This window comes from Microcaecilia unicolor, chromosome 3 (genome assembly GCF_901765095.1).
Source record: "Microcaecilia unicolor chromosome 3, aMicUni1.1, whole genome shotgun sequence".
NCBI classification, from domain to species: Eukaryota; Metazoa; Chordata; class Amphibia; order Gymnophiona; family Siphonopidae; genus Microcaecilia; species Microcaecilia unicolor.
The window spans coordinates 261,021,139-261,048,300 of record NC_044033.1 but is presented as its reverse complement, the minus strand read 5'-3'; the positions used below and the strand labels follow the sequence as shown (position 1 = coordinate 261,048,300).

Here is a 27,162-nt window from a genome sequence, read left to right as displayed (position 1 = left end):
AATTAAAGATTGTTCCACAAGTTCCATTTTTTCAATTTTTTCAGAGAGGTTTTTTACTTCGGTCGCATGAACCTCTTTCATTTGAATTTGTTTTAATGCAGCTTCAGCTAAAACTTTAATAGTTTCTGTATTCTTTGAAATAGCTAATTGTAAAGTTGAGAGAGCTGTGGAATTTAAGTCCCAAAGTGACTCTAAGGTCACTACAGCAGGTTTTTCAAAATTCCTCTCATTGAATACCAGGGGAGACGCTTGAACAACTCGTTCCAGGGTACTCACAAGTGCAGAGTCTGCCACAGGAGCTGATTTCTGCTCTGAATCATCGGGTTGTTCAGGAGATATTCTTTCTGCCTCCGTCAGGTTCCCTCCCTGCTCGTTCCCTTCACCTCTTCGGGCGGTCGCTGCAGGACTTGACTGGAAGCTCTCACTTCCTGGTTGAGGAGGTGCTGCACGAAAGACAGGGCTAAGGGAAGCCCCGTCGCCACTGTCGGTCAGCGCAGAAGCACTGACACCAGCTGCAGGAGTGGAAGTCAAACCGGCACCAGACGCTATTCCAAAGCGTTCAAGCGTCGATTGGGAGAGCGAGGGTCTGCCGCCAGGGTCCGAGGGAACATTCCTGACTTTCCCTCGTCGCTTACCCATCTCGACAGCGGGTAAGGAAGCTCTCTCAAGATCAGCTGAGCGCAACTTAGATCGCGTCCGTTAGCGCTAGGTCAGACCGTCGCCATCTTGGATTTTCCCACGGAAACGGGCCACAGAAAGTATTTTTTAATGCAACAGAAAATTAAGCTGTAGAATCTGCTGCCGGAGAATGCTGTTGAGGCAATGAACCTTTGTTACATCTGGCAGATTTTCTTACACTTTCAGTACTCAAAGAATTATGTTTCAATAAAGCAGGGTCAATGATAACATCCGTACAAATAGTATACCAATAATTGTTTGGATCAGTTACTGTTTGTGAAACAGATAACTTATCTTCCTGCATTTTTACCGTATCCTGTCTAATTTCAGGTTCTATTACATCTAATTCATAACGCTTCACCAAAGTTCGGTGAACTGACTTTTCCTCACCTTTTCCATTTTTTTTATATTCCCCTCGAGAAGAAGAAAAGAAAAACAAACCCGCTTCCAGATGAACCACTACCCATCAGGAATGAAAACGTTTTCTCCACTACTTAGTAAACATCAGTCTCTTTCTTTTTTTTTCTCAGTTGAGGTCTTCGTCTATCAGTTTCAGCCAATTGTAACATATGTTTTGGGCAACTGGCTACTGTTCCATCTGCTGGCTCCTTCTTTCTTTTCTTAAAATTCCAACAATAATGATCCAATTCTTTTCTCAGCAACTTCATTATCTTTTTTTATATAAACTCCATTAAGAGTCAATGCAGTCTTTATATTCACTCCTCTTTTCTGGTCACACATTACTTCCAGCCTTGCTTTTGACTTGTAGTCATTTCCGATTTGCTTTTTCCCTTTGCTCCAAGGAATTTTCTTCCTTATTACATTAGTATTTAGCACTTTTACTAACTTTACCAATTTTTCATACACTGCTTCATCTTCACCACCTTTTTCAAACTCCACGTCACATATTTTATTCTCTGCAATAAAATTTGTATCACTTTCCTCAACTTTCAATACTTTTCTCCCACTGAGACTCGACATTTGTATCACATCCACTTTCTCTTCTTTCACTTCCCCAGCACACACTTCACTTACAGCTGCAAACAAACCAATTTTCTCCTCAATTACTTCAGAGGAACATGCTTCTTTTGTTTTTTGGAAATCAGGATTAATTTCATTCTGCTCCACATCTGACACATATAGTTCTTCCTGCAACTCTTCAGCCTGACCCACGCTATCAATATCTGCATTTTCCTCCTTCAGCTCTTCCTTACTCGGAGTATCTTCTGTTGGAAACCACTTCACTTCAATTCCAGTCTCATTATTCTCAAACACTTCTTTTCCTTCTTATTCTACATAGATCTTTCTCTCCAAACCAGACATAGAGAGATTCTCTAAAGCTGTTTCTTCAGCCGGAAACAGTCTCCATTTTTTTTAGCCGACTCAAACCCTTGACTCAAGGTTTCTTGTGTGTTTCCAGGAACTTGTTCCAACTGTTGTCCAGCACATTCCAACTCAGAAGAAATGTCCCAATTAGGCTTTCCACACTTGTTCACACTATCAGAACGTTTCCATGACAGTTTGACAATGCAACAACAAATATTCTTGACATGGAGATGATTTTGCACAACTGCTCTTCAACTCTGATTCCTGAGTATCTTTATGCACATTGTTCTCTTCAAGATTCAGTTTACTTCTCCATGAGGTTTCTGCAAATTCTTGCCATACCTTCTTAGGATGATCCTGATTCAGCAGCCTCAGGTTTTGTGAGTAAGCTTCCTCTATCTTCTGTCCTTTCACTTCTCCCGAAAATAGAAAAGTGTTACAATGCCAACTTTTATGTCCATGTTGCCCACACTGGTAACAAGTCACAGGCCTAATTGTTCTCCAGGGCTCTAGAGTTCTACTTAGCTTTCCAATCTACACTTGTCCCCATCCTAAGTTCATTTTATAATCATCTAATTTTATCTGGCGAGGTTAGTGGAAGTTTTACTAAGGCTACTATTATAATCCTTCCAAAACCTGGTAAAGACTCCCAATACATACAGAACTACCGCCCCTTGTCACTAATCAATCTTGATGCTAAGCTGTGCTAAGATCATAGCAGAGAGACTGCAAATTGTTTTACCTAAAAACCTAAAATTATCAATACTAATCAAACTGGCTTTATGCCTAGTAGATACTCTTATGATAATACCAGATTGTTCTCTAAAGTAATTCTACAAGCACAGTCTTCAACCACTCCTTTTGTGGCCATTGGTCTAGATGCCGAAAAGGTCTTCGACCGTGTTGAATGGCCTTATATGTTCCAAGTACTCAAATGGTTTGGTTTCACATCTGATGCAATAAATATGATCAAAGTATTGTATATACTCACCCCTCTACTAAACTGTTCACAAATGGTCTTTTCTCCTCCTCCTTTTCCACAACCAGAGGGACTAGACAAGGATGCCCTCTTTCTCCCCTTTTATTCAATATTGCCCTTGAACCTTTATTAATAACAATATTACGTTCAGATCAAATCAAAGGTGTAGAATTGGTAATGTTTCGGCCAAGTTATCGGCATATGCTGACGATGTCTTGCTGTACACAACACCATCATCCATACCACATATTTTGGAAGCTATTAGTAATTACTCTAAGCTATTAGTAATTACTACCTTTGCATTTACTACCTTGGTCGCACATACCTACAACAGCTAATAACCCAATAATAGCTGCTATTCAAATATCAAAAATCTGTGGACTCTCACATTCAGCATCCTTTTTATTCAACTACAAATATACATATTTGGAATAACCCAAAATTCAAATGTAATGATAAATGTGTTTTGTGGTCTAAATGGATGGAAGCAGGCATCTGGTACGCATATCAACTTCTTGATCGACATAAACGGATCCCGTTTACTACACTGCAATCAACATATAAGTTACATAACCACTGTTACTTTCAATGGTTACAATTAAAACATTGCATATCCTCAAGCATTGATATTGACATCTTAACTGCAGACACACCAAGTTGTTGGGACTTATGTCATCAAATCTCCAAAGGCAGGAAAATTGCTTCTAACTGGTATAAACTTCTATAGGCCTGGATTTTTCATGCACCATATGCTTTGGAAAGCATATGGAATAAAGAACTTAATACTTCCTTAACATTGGATCAATGGGAAAAGGTTTGGTCTTCAATATACAAGTCATCTAAATCAGTAGCATATGCACAGTCCTCTTTCTTTGTGCTACATAGAGCTTTATGGATGCCGAACATATGCAAAAGCTCATCAAATTCCTACTGGTCTTGCAACACTAACATGGGTATACTGGATCACCTTATATATCATTGTCCATTATTGGAAGAGTATTAGGCTCAAATTTGTAAAACTATATAAAAGATTTTGGACATACCTGACAACTTATCATACAATATTATCATTATGGGTGAGCTTGGCTTATCTACTTATGTGAAACCACTACTTATGTGAAACCACATGCAGCTAAATTATTACTCATATGTTTGTGTATAACGATGAAGATGATATGCCATTGTTGGAAAGACTTCACCAAATTATCATATGACATGTGGTGGAATAATGTCTAACTGCTAAATATGAATATGCAGTTGCTGATAGGTGTGGATCCTTATTGTCTTTCAAGAAAGTATGATCACCAATGCAAATTTATATTTCTAAAACTTAACAGCGTTTTACAATTTGTATAATCAAGCTATCTAATTATGCATACACTCCCCTAACTTATCACTATTAAGCTAGATGGTGAATATCAAAATTATTACTTCCTCACTTTGTTGTATCATAGTTACTTACTTATGAGTTAAACTCTCTATTTTTGTTTATCTGAGTACATGTTAATGACTTGTTATATTTGTGATAATTGGCTATATATTGTGATAAAGTCACATCCAGGATAGTTGGGTTAAGGCAGTGTCAGTTTGAAATACAAGTCCCAGAAGGCATTGCAGGCAAGGAGCCAGGGGGTGAGATAAAGAACCCGGACTAGACTCCTAGCTGTAATAGGGGAAGATATGGGTGTAAGCTGGCAGGACGTGTAGACTGGCTGCCACTAGGGGGAAAGAGAGATAGGAAATCCTGTGTGCAGGAGCTCATCATTAGTCTAATGCTCAACTCAGCTGGTATGGGTGTGGGGGAAGCTAATGGAAGGAGAATGATTGATTGTGAGAGCAGAAGCCAGGGATTGATTAGGCAGGTGGGAAGGAGTGCCAGGGAGAAGAGAAGCAGTTGCAGGCTGAAATCCCTTGGGTATGGGGAGTCCCTAAAGTATTTAACTCTCCTGAAGGTAAAGAGAGTAGAAGGTAGAAACTGCTGCTCTGTGATTTAACTGTGATGATGAACTGAAAGAACTGCTTCTATTTGGAATTGAACTACTGTTTATTGTGCACTGGATAAAGAGCCCAGACTGGAGCTGACTGTGAGCCTGTATTGAATCCTGATATGTGCTGATAGCCTACTGCTTAAAGGGGACTATTTGCCATACACTTTCAGGTGGCTTATATGTGCTTAAGATTGAAGGTGAATGCTGCTGTTGGAACTGTGTATCAGGTCTACTAGAAGCCTGCATGGAATAAAATCTTTAAGATTGAAGTTGCGGGTGGACATTTATTTCTTGACTGTACCAGGAGCCTGTGGCTGGAGGAGATTGTTTTATCCTTGGCTGCACCTAGAGGTACCTGGTTACAATATACTATCATACACTATAGTGTATATTGTCATCTTGTTATAACATAAATAAAACTTATTGAAATAAAAAAAATATATAGAAACACAGAAGAATGAAGGCAAAGCGGATGTGGCTCCCCTTTGTCCAGGTTAACTGTCCAATCAAGTTTACTGCATGGACAAAGTTACCTGGGCAAAAAGGGGTCAAGGTTAGAAGCATGGGAAGAAGAGGTGAAAATATTTAGACTAAAAATTCCACGAGTGCTATCTGGCTAGATTTGTGAAGACAAATCAGTTTACATAAATAGATGCCCTAAAGTTATCAAGATAACTTTACATAGATGTGTTCTGCTAAATATCTGAAAGTGATTCAGGTCCTACTGAGATCTGGATATGGTTAGCCATATAACTTACCCACTTGCTGTGTTTTTGAATATAGAACTCATGATTTATATATGCCTTCAGAAAGAGCGTATACCATAGTTTTAGAGAAAGTAATATTTCTGTAAAACTATGAGCTTTGTTTCCATTTTTAGTTAAAGAATATGTCAAAATGACCAATGAGATAGTGATAGCAGGCACAGAGACCACAGATACCCCTCAACTGGGATTAGATGTGTGTAGAAAGCAATGTGAAGTATGAGGCCGCAATCCTCCTCTTTCCTCCTCCCCAAAGAAAGAGACTCAAGCTTCATCATCTGTCTGCACTGGCACAGCAGTGTCCATAGAAATCCTATCAGACAGAAGGGGTAGAGCAGCAACAAGGACTGGAAACGCATACTGTGTCCTCATGTCGTCTTTACTATCAAGTTGCCAAAGAGAGAAAAAAATGAAAGTTAAGTGTAGCGGGGAAAGTAGAAGAACTACTGAGGACAGGGCCAGCGGGGAAAACGGACAAACAGGGCAGGCCCACTCAGTCTCATTTTGATCACCAATCAGGTGCCCTGTCTTCTTATGCATCGGTAACCCTGCACAGCTGACGCATAAGAAGACAAGGCAACTGATTGGCACTCAGACTGAGACTTGGTGCGCGCACTGCTTGCCTCACATTCAGCTATGTGAAGAACGCGCCTCCACGCTTTAGCACTCTAGCCTCCAACAAGCAAGCAGGAGGCGCCCTCCTGCCAGCCTTGTGTGCTGCTGTTTGGGTATGGAGTCAGGCTTTGGGGAACCTCTGCTGCAAGTTTACCGCTCTGACGAATCTGCTCTGCACTGTAGTTTGCCTCGTTCCCTATGGTGGCTGCTGCTGCAGCTCTATAGTTGCAGCTCTTCTAGCTTCTGCTCGTCGGTGTTGCTTGCCCCTGCAGTCCACAAGCACCAGAAATGACATGGCACTAACGGCTCTGCGGCAAAATCGTCCTGGGTAGTTGGTACTTGGGAGCTTGCGCTGCTTTTTTAAATTTAAACAGTTCCCTCCTGCCCCGTCCTGTGCTGCAGGAGAAATCAGGAGTCATCAGCCAGACACTGCAGCAACATCTTCCCCCACCCCCAGGCAAGTCTACTCTTCCCATGGCCTCCTCTCCTCCACACTGATCAGGGCCTCATCGGGGAGCACTGCGGTAGACTTCTGCAGGGAAACACCGCTAAGGTTAAAAAAAAGTTTTCTGTATAATTTTGGGTTTCTGAATGGGGGTGGGCTCTGCACTGACCAAGTTAAAAAAAAAAACTCAAAAAAAACCCCTGGGCAGTGCAGAGCCCACCAGCATGACACATAAAACTGTTTGATGTTGTTGTTGTTTTTATGTGTCATGCTGGTGGGCTCTTGCACTGCCCAGATTTAAAAAAAATGTTTTATAATTCATGTTGTTGAACTTATTGATGGGGGATGGGCTCTGCAGTGCCCAGAAAAGAAAAAGTTTTGTTTAATGCTGGTGTGCTTCCAGGTGGAAGAGGGGGATTGGGGAGGGCAGGGCTGATGCCAGCCTAAAGGGAAGGATGGAGGTGGGGGGGTTAGGGAAGGGAAGGGATGGTCTAATGCCGGGCTAATGCCGGGCTACAACAGGACAATTTCAAATTTTTGGTCCTTTATTCTGTAATTGGTGAGGGTTTGTCTGTGTTCTTCATGTTACCAAGGTGAAAAGATTCTGCTAGCATGTGGTTAGTGTGGGGATCTATATGAGTCTGAATTGTCTGGCTTTTCCAGTGGGACATGTAGTGCCATTGTGCACTGCTTCCTTTTTAAAGGTATTGCCATTGGTATTTGTGTGTTAAGGTTTGTAGCATAGGCTCTCAGAAGCTTCTTAGCAGGATATAGTACTACTTCACAAAGGGGGTCTTTTGCCTCCAAAGTATCTGGCAGTGAAGGGATTCTGGGTTGCTATTATTGAGGTGCTACCAGAATTTGAATACATTTTTTTCTAAGGAAAGGTATGTTCTACATGCTACAGATGCCACAGTAGGTGGGAAAAAAATCGTGATATTGACAATGTGAAAGTATGTGGTTTATGATACAGGACAGCTGTTGGGCAGACTATTTATTTAGAAATCCATCATCAAGGCATCATTTAGTAGTATCCCAAGAAACACTACTCATACCTATATACATACTCCCCCAATACTCTGGGCTATTTAACTAGTCAGCAACGACTGCTGACTGAAAAATAGCATTTAACCGGCTAACTGCAAGTATTCAGCAGGAAATAACCGGTTATCTCTGCTGAATATTCAGGGTTAGCTCATAGCGCTAACCGGTTATATCAAGTGATATAGTTGGTTAGTGCTGATATTCAGCACTTGGTTTAGTGTTTAAATAGGGCTGCTATTTATGCGGCATTATCTTTAACTGCTAGGAACTTAACCGGCTAGCACTGAATATTGGCTTAACTGGTTAAGTTCCGGTGTCCTAAAATGACACCGGAAATTCAATGCTGATTGCTGGGTACAGTGTGGCACTGAATTTACAAGTTCAGCGCTGGCAGTGGCCTTAAACCACGTTACCCACCACTGGATGAATATCAGTCCCATAGTGCCCCACAACTCCAGGGGGCCCCCGCAGTCCGCCATCTCTTCTCCTTCTTGCCACACCGACCCGAGGTTTCCCTCCTTTCCCCTCACCTTCCCTGTCCAGCTTACATCATGTTTTAGTTGACGGGGGATTGTCGGGGTGGCAGCAATTCTGTCTGTGACTACCCCAGTGCTGTTCCTCTGCCGCATATCACTGAAACAGGAAGTTATGTCAGAAGAGGGTGAAACATAACATAGGAACAGCGCCGGGCAAGCACAGGCACCGTATCAGAATTGCTGCCATGCCTACGATCCCCCGTCAACAAAAACATGATGTAAGCTGGACAGGGAAGGTGAGGGAGACCTCAGATCAGGGTAGCGAGAAAGGGAAAAGATGGCGGACTGAGGGGCCCCTCTGTAGCTATCTTAGAGTAGGCTAGTGAAGGGGTTTGAGAGAGAGTGGGACATGACATACTGGGAGTTCAGGGAGCAGATGGAAGAAGAAATGATGGGCCCAGGAACAGAGGGGAGGAACAGAGAGAGATTGCAGACAATGGGGTGGAAGGATGGGAGAGAGAGGGAAAGTTGTTGGACTCTGGAGTGGTGGGGAGCGAGGAAGAAATTCTACATGGGAAGAAAGAGAAAGATGTTGGACCCAGGGATCGAAGGGAGGGAAGAGAGATGGGATAGGAAGATGATGGGGTGTGGAGAAAAAGGGACAGGGAGATGTTAGGCCATGGGGGGGGGGGAGAAGGAGAGGATATATACTGGGCTATGTTAGGCAATGGGAGGGAGGGAGGAAGGGAAGATGGAGGGAGAAATGCTGGCTCATGTGGGAGAGGGAACAACAGCAGAAAAGAGAGAGGGAGTAATGGTGAACCATGGCGGGAAGAGAGATGATTGACCACAGGAGGGGGGGGGGGGTGGCAGGAGGGAAGAAAGATGGGACAGGAAGATGATGGGGGTGTGGAGAAAAAGGGACAGGGAGATGTTAGGCCATTGGGGGGGAGAGAGAGGGAGAGGAAATACTTGGCTAAAAGAGTGGAGGGAGGTGAAATAGTGGAAATGGAGGAACCATGAGGGAGAAGCCAAGAAGGGGTGGCAAGATAATGAGTGAGGAGGACAGCAAATAAAGAGGTAGAAATGTAGTAATGTTAATGTTAGTGTTATATTCCCCTCTGAGTGAATAGAAATTCTGAAAAGAAAAAGGGGCGGAAAAACCGGTAAGGGAAGGATCAATATATCAGAGACAGGTGTAGTGAAGGAATAGAACAAGACAGGAGAGAGAAAAAAAGACAAATGGACAAATGTTTCTGGAACGAAAATTAACAAAAGACAGACGGAGAAACTGGGACCAACATGACGGAAAAATAAAATGTCCAGACAACAAAGGTAGAAAAAAGTATTTTATTTTGAATTTATTAACTGGAATATGTTAACTTTGGGATTTGTGTATCACAGATGACTTTGTATCGTGTTCAGTGGCATAGCCAGATGGCTGACTGCAGGGGTGGGCACCAAATTTTTTTCCTGCTGCCTGTCCCCGCCTGAATATAAAATGTAAATACCTGAGCTGGCAGGGATCTCCAGGTGAAGACTTCCTCTTCCTTTGTTGTTCCAACAGCCAGAACGCTCCAAGCTCTGCAGCCAGAAGCAATACTCTTGAGCTGCTGCTGCCGCCACTGCTGACCCACCCCTGTGAATGCTTGTTTTTTCTGCATACATGAAAACTGAGAATGCATTGGGGGGGGGGTAGTAATGGTGGCAGAAGCTTGAGAACACAAGCACCAGCTGCAGAGCTTGAAGAGCTCAGACTGCCAGATAGAGGAGATGGTCTTCAGCTGGCACAGCTTGGGCATCCTTGCCAGCCACAGCAAGGGTGATGTCTAGTTTTGGGGGGTCTGAGCCCAAAGTTGGGGGGAGGGGGGGGGGGACCCAGGTCCCCTGTGGTGATGATACAGATTGTGTTCAGTACAACAGAAAATGCATTTCTGTTTTTATTTCTTCAGTGTTGCAGTACTAGCCTAAGTTTCAATTTTGATGTTCATATTTCTGTTTCTAATTTCTGATCCCTTGTTCTGAATTTGGTGAAGGTCTATTTGTGTTCTGTGTGTGAAGTCATTTAAGGTTGTTTTGTGTGTGACAGTAATGGTGGGTGGGGAGATTGGGGGAGGGGCCCCCTCCTTAATTTCTGCCCTGGGCTCTAGCCTGTCTAAAATCTGCCCTACTGAGGAGGAGAAAGGGAGAAGTCTTAGCAGGGGCCCAGAGAGGAAGGAAATGAAGGAAAGGGGAATCTGAGAAAGAATTCAGAGGGACAAAGTAATCTTGAGGCACAAGTAGAAGAAACTAGAGAGAAGAAAGGACTGGAAAGAGAGGACGGCTAGAGGGAGACTAGAGAAATGGGGTACGAGACATTTGCAAATCAACTTGTTTGTGCAATATATCCCTGTTCATGTTATAGAATTATTGCAATTACAACACACCTTTCCTTCATCCATTGGATTGTCACTAATATGGACAACGGGTCCTGGGTGGGATTTGGATGACCTGGAAAAACAAAAAGTACACTTTAAATGCATGGCTCACTAAAGAAAACTTGTCAGAACACTGTCAACATCAAAAATTTAAAACCTGTGTTTTAACGCACAAATGATACAAATTAAGCTACCACTGAGATATGGGTCAACAGCAAAACCATTCTGAAATTTACTCCTCTATCTCATGTGCCCAGTTTTTTAGATTTAACAATTTTATTGTTGACAAGCCCAACAATAAGATATACAAAAAAAAATTCAATTGCAGAACATACATGAAGAAATATAAAAGTATCTTGCAAACAGTCATCACGCTTTTTTTCCCAGTTTATCCCCCCTCCCTACCCACTATTCCAATTATTGGAATCATATGTAGTAAAGTTGAAACAGTAAACATATAATCATCCACCAAGACAACATATAAAAACCTCAGAGCAAATTGATCATGTGCCAGGTTTTATCTAAGTATGATAGTATAGCACAGCGATTCTCAACTCAGTCCTTAGGATGCAGTCAGATAGTCTGCTCTTTAAGATATCTAAAATGAATATGCAAAGGAGACAATTATAAATAATTCCTCCACTATGTCAAATCTACATTAAGTATAACCTGAAAATTCAACTGGTTGGTTATGTCCTGAGTATTGGGTTAAGAACCTCACCGTTAGATCATAATCATGCACAGCATAGGCGCCCGGTATAAGAGGCTTGGGGAAGCTAAGCCTCCCCAGCCAGAAGTGCAAGGGCGGGGCGGACCGCCCCGGATGCAGCTCGTGAGGGGGTGCTGCCTTGAACATCTCCCTCCCTCCCCCCCCCCCCGACTGGTGCATGCGGACCATGCGATCTTTACCCTCCCCACCGTCCCCCGATTAGTGCAGTATCGCTTTCCCCCTCCGCTCCTGTCACGTCGTCTTTCAACTTCGAGGCTTCCTTCCGGTAGCAGCAGCATCAGCAGCAATGATGTAAGCGCTGCTTTCAGCCTGCCCCGGAAGCCTTCTCTGGACAGCGTCCCTCCTACATGGGAAGTTGTACAGAGAGTGCTTCCGGGGCAGGCTGAAAGCAGCGCTTACATCATTGCTGCTGATGCTGCTGCTGCTATCGGAAGGAAGCCTCGAAGTTGAAAGACAAAGTGACAGGAGCGGAGGGGGAGAGCGATACCGCACTAGTCCGGGGGGGGGGGGGGGGGGGGAAGCGATGCCATCCAGCTGCCAGACCAAAGGGAAAGGGGGGTGGAGAGAGGAGGATGTGAGATGCCACATCTAAGGGGAAGAGGGAGGAAGGAAAGCAATGGCAGGGTATGGGAATGGGAAAAGGGGGGTGGAGAAAGGAGTGAGAGTGATGGAAGCAAGAAGGGGAGGGAAGAGAAAGGTGGGATGCATGAGGGAGAGAAGAGATGCATGAGGATGCTGGAGGAGAGAGAGAGAAAGTGGAAAAGTGCAGGGGAGAGCCAGGGACATGCAAAAGAGCAGGGGAGAGCCAGAAAGAGATGGGGAGAGAAAGAGGGGCCATGGAAGAGAGCAGGGGAGAGAAAGAGGGGACATGGAAGAGAGCAGGGGAGAGCCAGAGAGAGATGGGGAGAGAAAAAGGGGACATGGAAAAGAGCAGGGAAGAGCCAGAGAGCGATGGGGAGAGAAAGAGGGGCCATGGAAAAGAGCAAGGGAGAGCCAGAGAGAAGATGCTGGATGGAAGAGGGGTACAGAGAGAGAGAGATTAGTGGAAAGATGGGGGGAGAAAGAGGGGACATGGGCAGGAGAGAGAGAGAGAGAGAAGCTGCTGGGGAAAAACTGGGGGAGACCCTAGCTGTCAGACGGAGAAATGCTGAATGAAAGGAGGGAGAAAGAGGGAAAATGCTGGAAGGAGGGGGCAGAAAGAGGGAAGACACTGGACGTAAGGGTAGGGAGGGAAAGAGGAAAGAGACTGGAAGGATGGGGATAGAGAGGACATGCTGAATGTAAAAGGGTCGAGAGAGAGAATTGTTTAGAAGGAAGGGGAGATAGAGGGAGACAATGGATGGAAGGAGAGGGAGACAATAGACGGAAGGATTGGGAGAGGGTAATGGGTAGAAGGATGGAGAGAGAAAGAGGGATGACACTGGATGGAAGGGTAGAAGAGAAAGAGGGAAGGTGCTGGACATGGATGGATGGAGGGGAGGGAAGAGAGGAGAAATCTGGACATGGATGGAGTGGAGGGCAGGGAAGAGAAATGTTGGACAAGGATGGAGGGAAGGAAAGACAAAGGAAGGAGATGCACACGGATGGAGTAGAAGGGAGAGAGGAGAAATGCTGGACATGGATGGAGGGGAGGGAAGACAGAGGAAGTACATACACATGGATGGAGGGGAGGGGAGAAATGCTGGATATGGATGAGGGCAAATTGCTGAATTTAAGGGCTGGATCGGAGCACTTTGAAGGCAGATGCTGAAACTGGAGAAAGGATAGGGACAGGGCTACAGATGGTAGACAGGACACATAAGGACACAGGAGGATGGGGACGTGTTGAGAGAAAAAATATCAAATGGAAAGAAGACACTGTATAAAACAGAAGACACTGGGACCAAAGCGAATAGAAAAACTAAATGATCAGACAACAAAGGTAGAAAAAAGTATTTTATTCAGAATTTATTAATTGGAATACGTCAGCTTTTGGAAATGTGCATCTGTGATATTTTGCATGTAAGTTTCAATTTTTCTAGTATTGCTGCATGCTGAGTCTGACTTCTTCAGGTAACTTTCCAGTTTTGCCTTCATATCTGTTGTGTCATGTGTTTTTCATGTGTAATCAAGGTGCAGTATTCTACTAGTGTGTAGTATTTACAGCCCTTTTTGGTTTTTTATTTGTTTTACTAGGTTGTGTACTGGTGTTTTAGAGCCCGGTGTAATTACAGTGCTGCCTTTCCACACATAAGGTTGTAGCTCGTCCTATCCTTGGAATTAGTGCTGTTATGGTTTGCTAAGGTTATGAGTGTGTTTTTGCACAAGTTTGTGCATAGTGTTTTGCAGTGAAGAGATTGTGTATTGGCGTTACTGAGGTGGCACCAAAACATCAGAAAGGGTTTTAGAGCCTAAATCATGACACACTACCTCTTGAAGGATCTACATATAGTCGTTAATAAAAGGAGCTCATTGTGAACACTATCCACCCTAAAAGGGTGTTTTGTGGCTCTACATGAGAATTGTGATATTATGATCCCTTGTTTCATATTGTTGACGGTCTGCATTTTCCATATGGGTGGTATATTGGTGTATTAGGGTCTGCCTAGTGTGTACAGTAAGGTTCTGAGTGTGTTTTTGCACAAATTTGTGCATAGTGTTTTACAGTGCAGCGACTGTGGTTAGTATATGCTTTGAGCAACCACTTTATTCTTTGACATATGATACATATCTAATATCTAAATTTAATAAAAGGTATTAATTGTGACTATTTTATTTTTACTTATTTTTTTCTGTTAATTGTGGCTATAAGCTCCGCCCTGGCTCCATCCCCTAGCCCCGCCCCCTTTAGCCTCTCCAAACAGTTGGGCCACCGACCACCTATGATGCACAGCATGAGTTCTGAACATGCAAGCATCTTCACAAACAGAGAAATTTACAACTCCAATCTTCAGTACCACCAAAAGAGTAAGGTTTTCAAATTAATCAATCAAAATAAGCATCGCTCATTAATATTCATTGTGGATATCCTGAATTTCAGGCTGGTCTGGAGGCTCTTGATAAATGGAAACAAGACTCAGTGGAACAAAGGGAAATGCATCATACAAAATGCAGAGAGCAAATTTTAAAAAACACCACAAAAATCAATTTTGTTAGAGTTAATTACAAAAACTTTAGCTATATGTAACATAGGCAGCTTGGACAAACCAACGCTCTCTCCTGTACATTCCCTCTCTAACCTCTAAGCCAACTGTGGACAAGAGGTTTCTGTATATCCAAGCCAATCATAGAACTCTTTGTCTGACTGCCAGAAGTCCAAGTCTCTTTTTGTCATGCTTACCTTAGCTTCAGTTAGGATAGTCTAAATAAGTATCGAGTAAAAACAGGCACTATAATTTCTCTGTACCTATCTTTGTGTTTATATCTGTTGAGTTTGTTGTATAAGACTCTACTTGAGCACAGAAACCCCCTGATTCTGTAAAGGTCACCAAAAATTAAACATAAAAATTTAGGCACATTCCCAATTTAGCAATAACAAGCGAACCAGTGCCAATAACAAGCAATTATTGGCACTAATTAGATTTAATTAGGACCAACGTATATAAAGTTAGGGGTGGGATATGTTACTAAAAATTAATCAAAGTCCAAGAAAAGGGGGCGCAGAAATGGGAGGGTCATTGGCATTTCGGGGCAGGAGGGGAACAGGGTGTGGCTTTGAGTTATGTACATAATTGCAGATAACGGTGCTCCATGCGGAAATTTAGGCATGGGCATTTGCACCACATTTTCACTGGTACAAACGGCCACATCCTAAATTTAAGCATGACTCTCTGCTTAAGCGTGTATACTATAAACTGTGCCAAACTTTAAGTGTGCCTTACAGAATACCGCTTAAGTGTTTTTGTTTCAGTGCTCTACTATTCATGCTCTAATTCCTTACAAAGTTACCCCCACAGAGGGAAATTCTAAAACAGTGAACCTATATATAGGTGCTCAGAAGGAACCTGATTGTTGTATGCTTTATAAAGGAAAGAAGGCACTGGATCTCTATTACAGAATACTAGCATAACCAGGTATATATGCACGATTACACTGAGATAACTATGCTACTCACGTAGCCGGTGTAAATGTGTGTGCCTATGTTCCAGAGTTATACGCGTAACTTAAAATATTCTATAAGAAGGTTAGATTGAGACAGGAGACTGCATGAGCCTATCTAGCCCATTATGTGGGCTGAATCCAGTAGGCAGAGCTTTCCGGCGTTTTAGTTCACCCAAAATAATAGCAAGAGATTATTAGAAATAATGGACTGCCTATGTGTGGTCCATCTGTAAAAAGTCTAAAGCTGTTCTAGTTAGATAGGCAGTGCCTTAAAAGGTGGAGGATAAAAGATTTATTTATTTTTTATACTTATTTGATAGCTTTTTATTTAATTGAAAGCTTCCCATACCTAGATATATACTATGAAATAAAATTGAATCACTAAAATAGCTTAAAACTTATTGTAGCTGGTACAAACAGCAGTAATAAACTGTATTTTGTGCTCATTTTTCTATACTGTTCTACAAAATACAGCAAATTTAAGTGAGGGTATCCTGTTTCCTGATAGGTTCATCTTAACTGTTGTTGTAATCTGCTTTGGGAAGCCTGGTGTTATAGATGGAAAGCGAATGCTACATACCTGTAGAAGGTATTCTCCGAGGACAGCAGGCTGATTGTTCTCACTGATGGGTGACATCCACGGCAGCCCCTCCAATCGGAAACTTCACTAGCAAAGTCCTTTGCTAGTCCTCGCGCGCCCGCGCGCACCGCGCATGCGCGGCCGTCTTCCCGCCCGAAACTGGCTCGAGCCGGCCAGTCCAGTATGTAGCAAGACTATACACTTCAAGGGAAGACACAACTCCAAAGGGGAGGCGGGCGGGTTTGTGAGAACAATCAGCCTGCTGTCCTCGGAGAATACCTTCTACAGGTATGTAGCATTCGCTTTCTCCGAGGACAAGCAGGCTGCTTGTTCTCACTGATGGGGTATCCCTAGCCCCCAGGCTCACTCAAAACAACAACCATGGTCAATTGGGCCTCGCAACGGCGAGGACATAACTGAGATTGACCTAAAAAAATTTACCAACTAACTGAGAGTGTAGCCTGGAACAGAACAAACAGGGCCCTCGGGGGGTGGAGTTGGATCCTAAAGCCCAAACAGGTTCTGAAGAACTGACTGCCCGAACCGACTGTCGCGTCGGGTATCCTGCTGCAGGCAGTAATGAGATGTGAATGTGTGGACAGATGACCACGTCGCAGCTTTGCAAATTTCTTCAATGGAGGCTGACTTCAAGTGGGCTACCGACGCAGCCATGGCTCTAACATTATGAGCCGTGACATGACCCTCAAGAGCCAGCCCCGCCTGGGCGTAAGTGAAGGAAATGCAATCTGCTAGCCAATTGGATATGGTGCGTTTTCCTACAGCCACTCCCCTCCTATTGGGATCAAAAGAAACAAACAATTGGGCGGACTGTCTGTGGGGCTGTGTCCGCTCCAGATAGAAGGCCAATGCTCTCTTGCAGTCCAATGTGTGCAGCTGACGCTCAGCAGGGCAGGAATGAGGACGGGGAAAGAATGTTGGCAAGACAATTGACTGGTTCAGATGGAACTCCGACACGACCTTTGGCAGAAACTTAGGGTGAGTGCGGAGGACTACTCTGTTGTGATGAAATTTGGTGTAAGGGGCCTGGGCTACCAGGGCCTGAAGCTCACTGACTCTACGAGCCGAAGTAACTGCCACCAAGAAAATGACCTTCCAGGTCAAGTACTTCGGATGGCAGGAATTCAGTGGCTCAAAAGGAGGTTTCATCAGCTGGGTGAGAACGACATTGAGATCCCATGACACTGTAGGAGGCTTGACAGGGGGCTTTGACAAAAGCAAACCTCTCATGAAGCGAACAACTAAAGGCTGTCCTGAGATCGGCTTACCTTCCACACGGTAATGGTATGCACTAATCGCACTAAGGTGAACCCTTACGGAGTTGGTCTTGAGACCAGACTCAGACAAGTGCAGAAGGTAATCAAGCAGGGTCTGTGTAGGACAAGAGCGAGGATCTAAGGCCTTGCTGTCACACCAGACGGCAAACCTCCTCCAATGGAAGAAGTAACTCCTCTTAGTGGAATCTTTCCTGGAAGCAAGCAAGATGCGGGAGACACCCTCTGACAGACCCAAAGAGGCAAAGTCTACGCCCTCAACATCCAGGCCGTAAGAGCCAGCGACTGGAGGTTGGGATGCAGAAGCGCCCCTTCGTCCTGTGTAATGAGGGTCGGAAAACACTCCAATCTCCACGGTTCTTCGGAGGATAACTCCAGAAGAAGGGGGAACCAGATCTGACGCGGCCAAAAAGGAGCAATCAGAATCATGGTGCCTCGGTCTTGCTTGAGTTTCAACAAAGTCCTCCCCACCAGAGGGATGGGAGGATAAGCATACAGCAGGCCCTCCCCCCAATCCAGGAGGAAGGCATCCGATGCCAGTCTGCCGGGGGCCTGAAGCCTGGAACAGAACTGAGGGACTTTGTGGTTCACTCGAGATGCGAAGAGATCTACCAAGGGGGTGCCCCACGCTTGGAAGACCTGGCGCACCACTCGGGAGTTGAGCGACCACTCGTGAGGTTGCATAATCCTGCTCAACCTGTCGGCCAGACTGTTGTTTACGCCTGCCAGATATGTGGCTTTGAGCACCATGCCTTGACGGCGAGCCCAGAGCCACATGCTGACGGCTTCCTGACACAGGGGGCGAGATCCGGTGCCCCCCTGCTTGTTGACATAGTACATGGCAACCTGGTTGTCTGTCTGAATTTGGATAATTTGGTGGGACAGCCGATCTCTGAAAGCCTTCAGAGCGTTCCAGATCGCTCGTAACTCCAGAAGATTGATCTGCAGATCGCGTTCCTGGAGGGACCAGCTTCCTTGGGTGTGGAGCCCATCGACATGAGCTCCCCATCCCAGGAGGGACGCATCCGTGGTCAGCACTTTTTGTGGCTGAGGAATTTGGAAGGGACGTCCCAGAGTCAAATTGGAGCAAATCGTCCACCAATACAGGGAGTCGAGAAAACTCGTGGACAGGTGGATCACGTCCTCTAGACCTCCTGCGGCCTGATACCACTGAGAGGCCAGGGTCCATTGAGCAGATCTCATGTGAAGGCGGGCCATGGGAGTCACATGAACTGTGGAGGCCATGTGGCCCAGCAATCTCAACATCTGCCGAGCTGTGATCTGCTGGGACGCTCGCACCCGCGAGACGAGGGACAACAAGTTGTTGGCTCTCGTCTCTGGGAGATAGGCGCGAGCCGTCCGAGAATCCAGCAGAGCTCCTATGAATTCGAGTCTCTGCGCTGGGAGAAGGTGGGACTTTGGATAATTTATCACAAACCCCAGTAGTTCCAGTAGGCGAATAGTCATCCGCATGGACTGCAGGGCTCCTGCCTCTGATGTGTTCTTTACCAGCCAATCGTCGAGATATGGGAACACGTGCACCCCCAGCCTGCGGAGTGCCGCTGCTACCACAGCTAGGCACTTTGTGAACACCCTGGGCGCAGAGGCGAGCCCAAAGGGTAGCACACAGTACTGGAAGTGGCGTGTGCCCACCTGAAATCGCAGATACTGCCTGTGAGCTGGCAATATCGGGATGTGTGTGTAGGCATCCTTCAAGTCCAGAGAGCATAGCCAATCGTTTTGCTGAATCATGGGGAGAAGGGTGCCCAGGGAAAGCATCCTGAACTTTTCTTTTTCGAGATATTTGTTCAGGGCCCTTAGGTCTAGGATGGGACGCATCCCCCCTGTTTTCTTTTCCACAAGGAAGTACCTGGAATAGAATCCCAGCCCTTCTTGCCCGGATGGCACGGGCTCGACCGCATTGGCGCTGAGAAGGGCGGAGAGTTCCTCTGCAAGTACCTTCTTGTGTTGGAAGCTGTAAGACTGAGCTCCCGGTGGACAATTTGGAGGTTTTGATGTCAAATTGAGGGTGTATCCCTGCCGGACTATTTGCAGAACCCACTGATCGGAGGTTATGAGAGGCCACCTTTGGTGAAAAGCTTTCAACCTCCCTCCGACTGGCAGGTCGCCCGGCACGGACACTTGGATGTCGGCTATGCTCTGCTGGAGCCAGTCAAAAGCTCGCCTCTTGCTTTTGCTGGGGAGCCGTGGGGCCTTGCTGAGTCGCACGCTGCTGACGAGAGCGAGCGCGCTGGGGCTTAGCCTGGGCCGCAGGCTGTCGGGAAGGAGGATTGTACCTACGCTTGCCAGAAGAGTAGGGAACAGTCTTCCTTCCCCCGAAAAATCGTCTACCTGTAGAGGTAGAGGCTGAAGGCTGCCGGCGGGCGAATTTGTCGAATGCGGTGTCCCGCTGGTGGAGAGACTCTACCACCTGTTCAACTTTTTCGCCAAAAATATTGTCCGCACGGCAAGGTGAGTCCGCAATCCGCTGCTGGAGTCTATTCTCCAGGTCGGCGGCACGCAGCCATGAGAGCCTGCGCATCACCACACCTTGAGCAGCGGCCCTGGACGCAACATCAAAAGTGTCATAAACTCCTCTGGCCAGGAATTTTCTGCACGCCTTCAGCTGCCTGACCACCTCCTGAAAAGGCTTGGCTTGCTCGGGGGGAAGAGCATCAACCAAGCCCGCCAACTGCCGCACATTGTTCCGCATGTGTATGCTCGTGTAGAGCTGGTAAGACTGGATCTTGGACACGAGCATAGAGGAATGGTAGGCCTTCCTCCCAAAGGAGTCTAAGGTTCTAGCGTCCTTGCCCGGGGGCGCCGAAGCATGTTCCCTAGAACTCTTAGCCTTCTTTAGGGCCAAATCCACAACTCCAGAGTCATGAGGCAACTGAGTGCGCATCAGCTCTGGGTCCCCATGGATCCGGTACTGGGACTCGATCTTCTTGGGAATGTGGGGATTAGTTAAGGGTTTTGTCCAGTTCGCAAGCAATGTCTTTTTTAGGACATGGTGCAAGGGAACAGTGGACGCTTCCTTAGGTGGAGAAGGATAGTCCAGGAGCTCAAACATTTCAGCCCTGGGCTCGTCCTCCACAACCACCGGGAAGGGGATGGCCGTAGACATCTCCCGGACAAAGGAAGCGAAAGACAGGCTCTCAGGAGGAGACAGCTGCCTTTCAGGAGAGGGAGTGGGATCAGACGGAAGACCCTCAGACTCCTCGTCAGAGAAATATCTGGGGTCTTCCTCTTCCTCCCACGAGGCCTCACCCTCGGTGTCAGACACAAGTTCCCGAACCTGTGTCTGCAACCTCGCCCTGCTCGACTCAGTGGAACCACGTCCACGACGGGGGCGTCGAGAGGAAGACTCCCTCGCCCGCATCGGCGAAGCTCCCTCCGCCGACGTAGTCGGGGAGCCCTCCTGGGAGGTGGCCGCGGTCGGCACCGCACGCGGTACCGACGTCGGGGACCTCAACCTGGGCGATGGGCCAGCCGGCGCCACGCTCGACGGTACCGGAGGCGCAAGCACCGCCGGTACCGGAGGGGTAGGGCGCAACAGCTCTCCCAGAATCTCTGGGAGAACGGCCCGGAGGCTCTCGTTCAGAGTGGCTGCAGAAAAAGGCTGAGAGGTCGATGCAGGCGTCGACGTCAGAACCTGTTCCGGGCGAGGAGGCTGTTCCGGGCTGTCCAGAGTGGAGCGCATCGACACCTCTTGAACAGAGGGTGAGCGGTCCTCTCGGTGCCGATGCCTGCTGGGTGCCGAAGCCCTCGGCGACCCAGAGCTCTCGGTGCCGACACGGGGAGGAGACCGGTGTCGATGCTTCTTCGATTTCTTCCGAAGCATGTCACCGGAGCTCCCCGGCACCGACGAGGAGGACGTAGAATCCATCCGTCGCTTCCTCGGGGCCGAGACCGAAGAGGGTCGATCTCGGGGGGGCTGTACCGCAGGAGCCCTCAGGGTAGGAGGAGACCCACCCGAGGGCTCACCGCCACCAGCAGGGGAATGGACAGCCCTCACCTGCACTCCACTCGATGCACCACCGTCCGACGACATCAGGAGACGAGGTCCCGGTACCACCGACGTCGATGCAGCTATCCGATGTCTCGGCGCCGATGCAGAGGCCCGATGCCTCGATGCACTCGATGCAAGGGCGGCCGAGGAAGATGGTCTGGACGCTGACGACGTCGATGCACTCGAAGATCCCGGTGCCGATGCCGACGAAGAGCCCGAGAACAACACGTTCCACTGGGCTAGTCTCGCTACCTGAGTCCGCCTTTGAAGCAGGGAACACAGACTGCAGTTCTGAGGGCGGTGCTCAGCCCCCAGACACTGAAGACACGACGAGTGTCGATCAGTGAGCGAGATAACCCGGGCGCACTGGGTGCACTTCTTGAAGCCGCTGGAAGGCTTCGATGTCATGGGCGGAAAAATCACGCCGGCGAAATCAAAAGCCGAAATGGCGAAAATTGAAGCACCAAAAATTTAGAGGGAGAAAAATCTCGACCGAGGCCGAAAGAGGCCTACCCGACGACGAAAGAAAACTTATCGGGGCAAAAAGCTGGAAGTACGGGGAGGATTGACACGAAACCCGGGGAGGGTTTCCGGAGCACTTCCCGCACTAGAAGAAAGCTTTTCCGAAGAAAAAACACGCTCAAAAAAACTTTGGACGCGCGAGGTCGACTCTCCGGGGCTCGACACGGCGAAAAAACGACCGTACCGAGTGCGGACAAAAGAAGACTGGCCGGCTCGAGCCGGTTTCGGGCGGGAAGACGGCCGCGCATGCGCGGTGCGCGCGGGCGCGCGAGGACTAGCAAAGGACTTTGCTAGTGAAGTTTCCGATTGGAGGGGCTGCCGTGGACGTCACCCATCAGTGAGAACAAGCAGCCTGCTTGTCCTCGGAGAATTTATTTTAATTAAATGGAAGTAAAATTAAACTCTCCTTTCATTGGGGAATATGGAATCACATCTTCACCTCATTTGTTTTGTAGAAGTTTACATTTTAGATACACAAATGGATTGTTCTGTTTTAAGCATGTTTCAAGGACAAGTGGTTTTATAAGTCAACAAAATAAAAATACATATTTTGTTTCATGCAGATCTCTTATTTGTTTAAACATAACTAAATGGGCTATATGCCCTTAATGCAGTCCATTGGTTTTCTTATATTTTGTTCTTGTGCTGACTTATATTGTGCTAAAAGCTCTTATCTCTTCTATCTGGTTGATAATAAAAGGAGCTCATTGTGAACACTATCCACCCTAAAAGGTTGTTTTGCGGCTGTACATGTGGAATTGTGATACTGAATAAATAAGTAAATGTTTGTGTTCCCAGTCATGCATCCAAAGGTTATATAGAGGTGTATTTTCAAAGCACCTAGACTTACAAAGTTACACAGCAACCTATGGAACTTTGTAAGTCTTAAGTGCTTTGAAAATGAGCCCCATAATCCTTTCAATAATTGTTTACCTTATTAGTGGACTATAATCACAAAGGCATGGAATGGTCGCACTTTCAATATGGTAATACTAGAGCCTAGGTAAGCAACAGGTTATTTTGAGTTAGTCGTCACTGGACCAAACTTGCTTTCCTTGTGCTATCACCATCCAGATGACAGGCAGTGCATTAAAAGGTGGAGAATAAAGGATTTTATTTTTTTACATTTATATCACACATTATCCTAAGCAAACTCTGGTTCAATGTGGCTTACACTGAAAGTACAGTGAGACAGATAATAGAATTCAGTAACATCATGGGAGCAAGTAGATGGATATGTCTGAAACATTTAACAAAGTTGAGATTACCATACAGTGGTGGAAATAAGTATTTGATCCCTTGCTGATTTTGTAAGTTTGCCCACTGACAAAGACATGAGCAGCCCATAATTGAAGGGTAGGTTATTGGTAACAGTGAGAGATAGCACATCACAAATTAAATCCGGAAAATCACATTGTGGAAAGTATATGAATTTATTTGCATTCTGCAGAGGGAAATAAGTATTTGATCCCCCACCAACCAGTAAGAGATCTGGCCCCTACAGACCAGGTAGATGCTCCAAATCAACTCGTTACCTGCATGACAGACAGCTGTCGGCAATGGTCACCTGTATGAAAGACACCTGTTCACAGACTCAGTGAATCAGTCAGACTCTAACCTCTACAAAATGGCCAAGAGCAAGGAGCTGTCTAAGGATGTCAGGGACAAGATCATACACCTGCACAAGGCTGGAATGGGCTACAAAACCATCAGTAAGACGCTGGGCGAGAAGGAGACAACTGTTGGTGCCATAGTAAGAAAATGGAAGAAGTACAAAATGACTGTCAATCGACAAAGATCTGGGGCTCCACGCAAAATCTCACCTCGTGGGGTATCCTTGATCATGAGGAAGGTTAGAAATCAGCCTACAACTACAAGGGGGGAACTTGTCAATGATCTCAAGGCAGCTGGGACCACTGTCACCACGAAAACCATTGGTAACACATTACGACATAACGGATTGCAATCCTGCAGTGCCCGCAAGGTCCCCCTGCTCTGGAAGGCACATTTGACGGCCCGTCTGAAGTTTGCCAGTGAACACCTGGATGATGCCGAGAGTGATTGGGAGAAGGTGCTGTGGTCAGATGAGACAAAAATTGAGCTCTTTGGCATGAACTCAACTCGCCGTGTTTGGAGGAAGAGAAATGCTGCCTATGACCCAAAGAACACCGTCCCCACTGTCAAGCATGGAGGTGGAAATGTTATGTTTTGGGGGTGTTTCTCTGCTAAGGGCACAGGACTACTTCACCGCATCAATGGGAGAATGGATGGGGCCATGTACCGTACAATTCTGAGTGACAACCTCCTTCCCTCCGCCAGGGCCTTAAAAATGGGTCGTGGCTGGGTCTTCCAGCACGACAATGACCCAAAACATACAGCCAAGGCAACAAAGGAGTGGCTCAGGAAGAAGCACATTAGGGTCATGGAGTGGCCTAGCCAGTCACCAGACCTTAATCCCATTGAAAACTTATGGAGGGAGCTGAAGCTGCGAGTTGCCAAGCGACAGCCCAGAACTCTTAATGATTTAGAGATGATCTGCAAAGAGGAGTGGACCAAAATTCCTCCTGACATGTGTGCAAACCTCATCATCAACTACAGAAGGCGTCTGACCGCTGTGCTTGCCAACAAGGGTTTTGCCACCAAGTATTAGGTCTTGTTTGCCAGAGGGATTAAATACTTATTTCCCTCTGCAGAATGCAAATAAATTCATATACTTTCCACAATGTGATTTTCCGGATTTAATTTGTGATGTGCTATCTCTCACTGTTACCAATAACCTACCCTTCAATTATGGGCTGCTCATGTCTTTGTCAGTGGGCAAACTTACAAAATCAGCAAGGGATCAAATACTTATTTCCACCACTGTATATACCCAAGTGGGCATTTAAAAGTCTGTCCTACAATGATGTCGCATGTTCAGAAATCATAGCCATAAGCATAGACAGCTATTCAAACATGATCACATGCACATAGGCGTCCATACACACATTGCAAAAGTAAACAACTTCTTCTACAGAGTACATCCAAAACTTAATTTTTATTTCCTCATTTCCATCTTCCAAAATTCTAGACAGCAGATGTAGAGATCAGTAGGACCCAAAGAAGTTCAAAACAGGTAAAGTCAGAAACAACACAGGCAATACCTAATTGTCACGTCTGTGGTCGTGACCACCCTCAGACTTACCCTATTGCTGGGAATCAGTGTCTGTGCTGGTTTCTGTCGGCTTCTGAGTTGGCTCTGTTTCTGTCTCTGGGTGCTGGCCACTTCCAGCATGGTGCTGATTGCCTCAGTATACTGCACCTGTGTGGGTTTAACCTTTCTGTGCCTCAGTATACTGTTCCTGAGTTAGCTCTATCTCTGTGGGCTGAGTGCTCTAATAGCTTCACTACTCTACACTTGTGTGTATCGGGCCTCTCTGTACTTCAGTGGGCTGTTCCTGAGGTAGCTCTGTCTCAGGCTGGGTGGGCTGGCTGCTTCCAGCCTGACACTAATTACCTCACTAGACTACACCTGTGTGGGTTAGGTCTCTCTTGGCTTCTGTATGCTCCATGCCTGTGGCCTGAAGGGGTGACCTCATCTGTCAGGGCCTTCTTAAGGAACTGGTGTTCTAGTCTTCAGTGCCTTTGCATTGCCAATGCCTCCGCAGTGCCTTAGGTCCCGAGGTTAGTGTGCTGTTTGCACAGTTAGCTTTCCTTGTCTTTTCCTGTGGGCTTCCATCCCTTCTGCTTTGCTAGTTACTATCACCTGTGGGCTTTGCCTTCTGGCTCAGGGTGTTATTGCTTGTAGGCTTTCTACCTAGTCTACTACTTACCTGTGGGCTTCTTGCTTTCCTGCTCAGGGTATTTGCTCTGTGGGCTTTCAGCCCTTCTGTATCTATTGTTCTGTGGGCTTACAGCCCTTCTGTGCCCATTGCTCTGAGGGCCTCCAGTCTATCTGTGTATATCCCTTTTATCTGTGGGCTTCCAGGCCTTCTGGGCGTATTACTGCGGCCTGGGGGTTTCCAGCCTTTCTGTGGGCTTCTAGCCTCTCTGGGTGTATCTCTCTGACCTGTAGGTTTTCAGCCTTTCTGTGTTTATTATTCTCTGTGGGCTTCTAGCCTTTCTGTTATCCCTGTGCAGTGGCTCTGCTCCCTGTCTGAGGTTGGTTAGCGGCTGATGCTGCAGCCATTTCTCTCCTTTCTATCTGTTAGCTACTGTAGCTCCAGTCTAACCCTTCCTCTGGCAAGCTTATCTGTCATTCCCATTCCCTTGAGCTTAGCTTGTATGTAGCTCCTGTATCCTGCTTCTTAAGCCTGAACCCTGCTGTAGGACGTTGTTCCTGGATTCCTTGTTGCTTGCCTCTTCAGCTCCAGCCCAGCCACTCCAGTCCTGTCTACTTCAGCCCGTCTTAGGGTTGCCTGTCTCCTGTTGGGTGGTTTTGCCTGCTGCTGCCACCTCCGTGACAGCGGCCCAAGGGCTCACATTTCCCCGAGAGACCTGACACTAATTTTCAACCACCCTTAGGATTCACCTTTGGGTTTAAAAAGCAATACCATATTCATGAAAGGTCTGGATAAAAAACAAAGTTTAAAGCAAATGCCCATAATGTGTAATACTTGGTAGTAATAATGAAACAGCTGGCTGCCAACAGATTTATTTTCCACTGAACTTAATTTAATTAACTTTGTGTGAACTTGCCCACGGATTCTATATAGCGCCTAGTGTTCCGTGCCAAAATCCAAGCGTATTCTGTCACAACTAGTAAAACAGGCCCGTTTCTGACACAAATGAAACAGGCGCTAACAAGGTTTTCCTCGGAGTGTGTATGTTTGAGAGAGTATGTGTGAGATTGACTGTGTGTGTGTGAGAGAGAGAGAGAGAGAGAGAGAGAGTGAATGTGCGAGTGTGTGTGTGACAGAGAGAGAGTGAGACTGCTGGGTGCGAGTGTGTCTCCTATGTCCCCCCCTCCAGCCACCCAGCAATTCTCCTCTCTCCCCTGCTCCCCTCAAGCTTACTACTACTACTACTACTATTTAGCATTTCTATAGCGCTACAAGGCGTACGCAGCGCTGCACAAACATAGAAGAAAGACAGTCCCTGGTCAAAGAGCTTACAATCTAATAGACAAAAAATAAAGTAAGCAAATCAAATCAATTAATGTGTACAGGAAGGAGGAGAGGAGGGTAGGTGGAGGCGAGTGGTTACAAGTGGTTATGAGTCAAAAGCAATGTTAAA

General features: G+C 46.3%; 1 protein-coding gene across 1 annotated transcript in view; it reads right to left on the bottom strand.

Annotated features, from left to right (window-relative positions):
* Positions 1 to 27,162, bottom strand: part of STXBP5 (syntaxin binding protein 5) — a 789,999-nt gene that overhangs the window by 489,497 nt on the left and 273,340 nt on the right. The window contains exon 5 of the mRNA XM_030194976.1: positions 10,742 to 10,805. Within this exon, the coding sequence (XP_030050836.1) occupies positions 10,742 to 10,805 (64 nt within the window). The remainder of the gene's footprint in view (positions 1 to 10,741; positions 10,806 to 27,162) is intronic.